The following is a 2,461-nucleotide window of genomic DNA, read 5'->3' as shown; positions in this document are numbered from 1 at the left end:
CCATTTAACAAAAAATATTCGACCAGTCCGCAAGACTTAATCCTAATCCTGAAAACCTGCACAGATCAAAATAGGATACTTGAGAACAGGTATAAAACACTAACAATCAATCGGTACATCCTTTTTATATTGTCCTTTTCTCTTCTAGCCTTGCAAACAAAAGTAGGAGAGCAAACGACAATTCGCGAATAGCGATCGTTCCCTATAATATTCGCACGCGTATAAAGACAGTTCGCACGTTGCTCACGCAACTGAGATTCTGTACGGCTATCTCATATGCACGTGTCATGCCCAAACCCCAACGCCTATCCAGGCATTCAAGGAATCTGAACTCGGAGTTCCAGGCGCAGGACCTCTCTCTCGCTCGCCTGAGGCTCTAAAACAGAACACACGCCCGCGCACAGTCGAGAATCGAGAATTCGAGTGATCAGAGCTTCAGAGGGTCATATCTAGTTTTTTTTTTTTTGTTTTTGTTTTTGTTTTTCTCTTTCTCTCTTTCAAAACATAGAGAAAGTCTGCCCCTTCCTTCCTCTGTTGTTCCCTCATCGTCTTCGCCCTGGTTAGGTTAGGTTAGACAAGTAGTAAGAACCTTTGGGTCTGTCCACTCCTCGACTGTGCTGGCGGCGGTTGGTCCTTTGGATGAAATAAGTTGAAAGGGAATTCGTTCCATTTCCATGGAGTCGGAGATCCCTCCGCCGAATTACAACTACATGGGACGGAGTCTCGATGATTTGAGCAACGGCGACGATTCCTCCTCGGCTTTCAGCGACTGCAACAGCGACAGATCGGGTGAATTCTCCACAGCCTCATCGCAGACCCGACGCCTTCTGCTCGCTTGCGCTTCTGAAAATTCTGACGATCTGATCCGCCAGCTCGTCTCCGACCTTGAGTCGTGCTCCATCGACTTGCAGAGGCAAGCTGCCATGGAAATCAGACTACTTGCCAAAAACAAGCAAGAAAATCGCCTTAAGATCGCTCAAGCCGGGGCCATCAGACCACTCATCTCTCTCATATCATCTTCGGATTCCCAGCTTCAAGAGTACGGCGTGACCGCGATTCTCAACCTCTCCTTGTGCGACGAGAATAAGGACCTAATAACGGCCTCGGGAGCGATCAAGCCGCTCGTCAGAGCACTCACGACCGGAACGACCACGGCCAAGGAGAACGCTGCTTGTGCCCTGCTCCGCCTCTCGCAGGTGGAGGAGAACAAGACCGCGATAGGACGGTCGGGGGCAATCCCGCTGCTGGTTTATTTATTGGAGAACGGCAGTTTCCGCGGCAAGAAGGATGCCTCTACGGCCCTGTATTCGCTCTGTTCTGTGAGGGAGAACAAGATCAGAGCCGTCCAAGCGGGGATCATGAAGCCCTTGGTCGAATTAATGGCGGATTTTGGGTCGGGCATGGTGGACAAGGCGGCTTTCGTACTGTGCACGCTAGTGTCGATTCCGGAGGGCAAGATCACTTTGGTTGAAGAAGGCGGTATCCCTGTATTGGTGGAAATCGTGGAGGTGGGATCGCAGAGGCAGAAAGAGATTGCGGCCGCCATCCTGTTGCAGATCTGCGAGGACAGCTTGGCATATCGTACTATGGTTGCCCGTGAAGGCGCGATACCGCCGTTGGTTGCTCTGTCACAATCGGGCACAACCAGAGCTAAACAGAAGGTCAGTCACACTTTCCTTTTTTAAAATTTTCTTCTGGTTCGCCTGTTACTGATTCATGGTTTTCCGTTTGCTTTCTCTCTCTTCTTCTACAACACACCGCCCCCCCCCGGCGGCCCCAACCCCTCTTCTCTTCTTGCGACGAAATTTGCTTTTAAAAAAGAACAACAAAAATTATCGACAATTCCTACCTTTGAATAATCGCTGAAATCACTTGTGAGTTGCTCTTTTTGTTTTTTTTTTGTTGGGGCGCGGCTTTTGTCGTTTTGAAATCGTCATCGTCGTTGCAGGCGGAGGCACTCATTGATCTTCTGCGGCAGCCAAGATCCGGTAGCAAATGCAGCTAGGCCTTCAGATGTGTCAGATTAATATTCCACCCTGCAAGCCATCCCCAAAACCTGTGTCTTTAGAGAAGAAAAAAGGAGGGGGAAAATAGAAATCGAGAGGAAGGCGAAGAACCGAAGAGGAAAAAATAAAGTCAGTCAAAAAGTCTCTTCCTTTCGTCGGTCTCACATATGTGATATGACGATGGAAGAAAGGCAAAGTTTTCCTTCAACACCCCCCTCCCCAACGGAATATCGAGTCTCGAAATTTATTCACCGTGGCTGGCCCGTGGGTGAAAGAAAATTCGGTGTAAAGAAAAGAAAGAGGGGAGGGAAAAAGAAAATGTAAATAAATATCTCTCTCTTATTTTACTTGGTTTTCTTCTTCTTTTAGGTTTTCCTCTGTTTTATGAGGTGTAATATGTGAAGTTACGTATTCTGTGTACGGTTATCATGTTTGGGCTTCCTGGTCCTACATCC

At 48.2% G+C, this 2,461-nt stretch overlaps 1 protein-coding gene across 1 annotated transcript; it reads left to right on the top strand.

Moving 5' to 3' along the window:
* The first annotated feature begins 605 nt into the window (after window positions 1–605).
* On the top strand, window positions 606–2,026 carry LOC122658935 (U-box domain-containing protein 4-like). Its single transcript, XM_043854097.1, has 2 exons — window positions 606–1,661; window positions 1,949–2,026. The coding sequence occupies exons 1-2, from the start codon at window positions 675–677 to the stop codon at window positions 2,003–2,005; spliced, it is 1,044 nt and encodes a 347-aa protein (XP_043710032.1). The 5' UTR covers window positions 606–674; the 3' UTR covers window positions 2,006–2,026.
* The last annotated feature ends 435 nt before the right edge of the window (window positions 2,027–2,461 follow it).

The sequence above is a fragment of the Telopea speciosissima genome, chromosome 4 (genome assembly GCF_018873765.1).
Source record: "Telopea speciosissima isolate NSW1024214 ecotype Mountain lineage chromosome 4, Tspe_v1, whole genome shotgun sequence".
NCBI lineage: Eukaryota > Viridiplantae > Streptophyta > Magnoliopsida > Proteales > Proteaceae > Telopea > Telopea speciosissima.
This window is presented reverse-complemented; position numbering and strand designations above follow the sequence as displayed.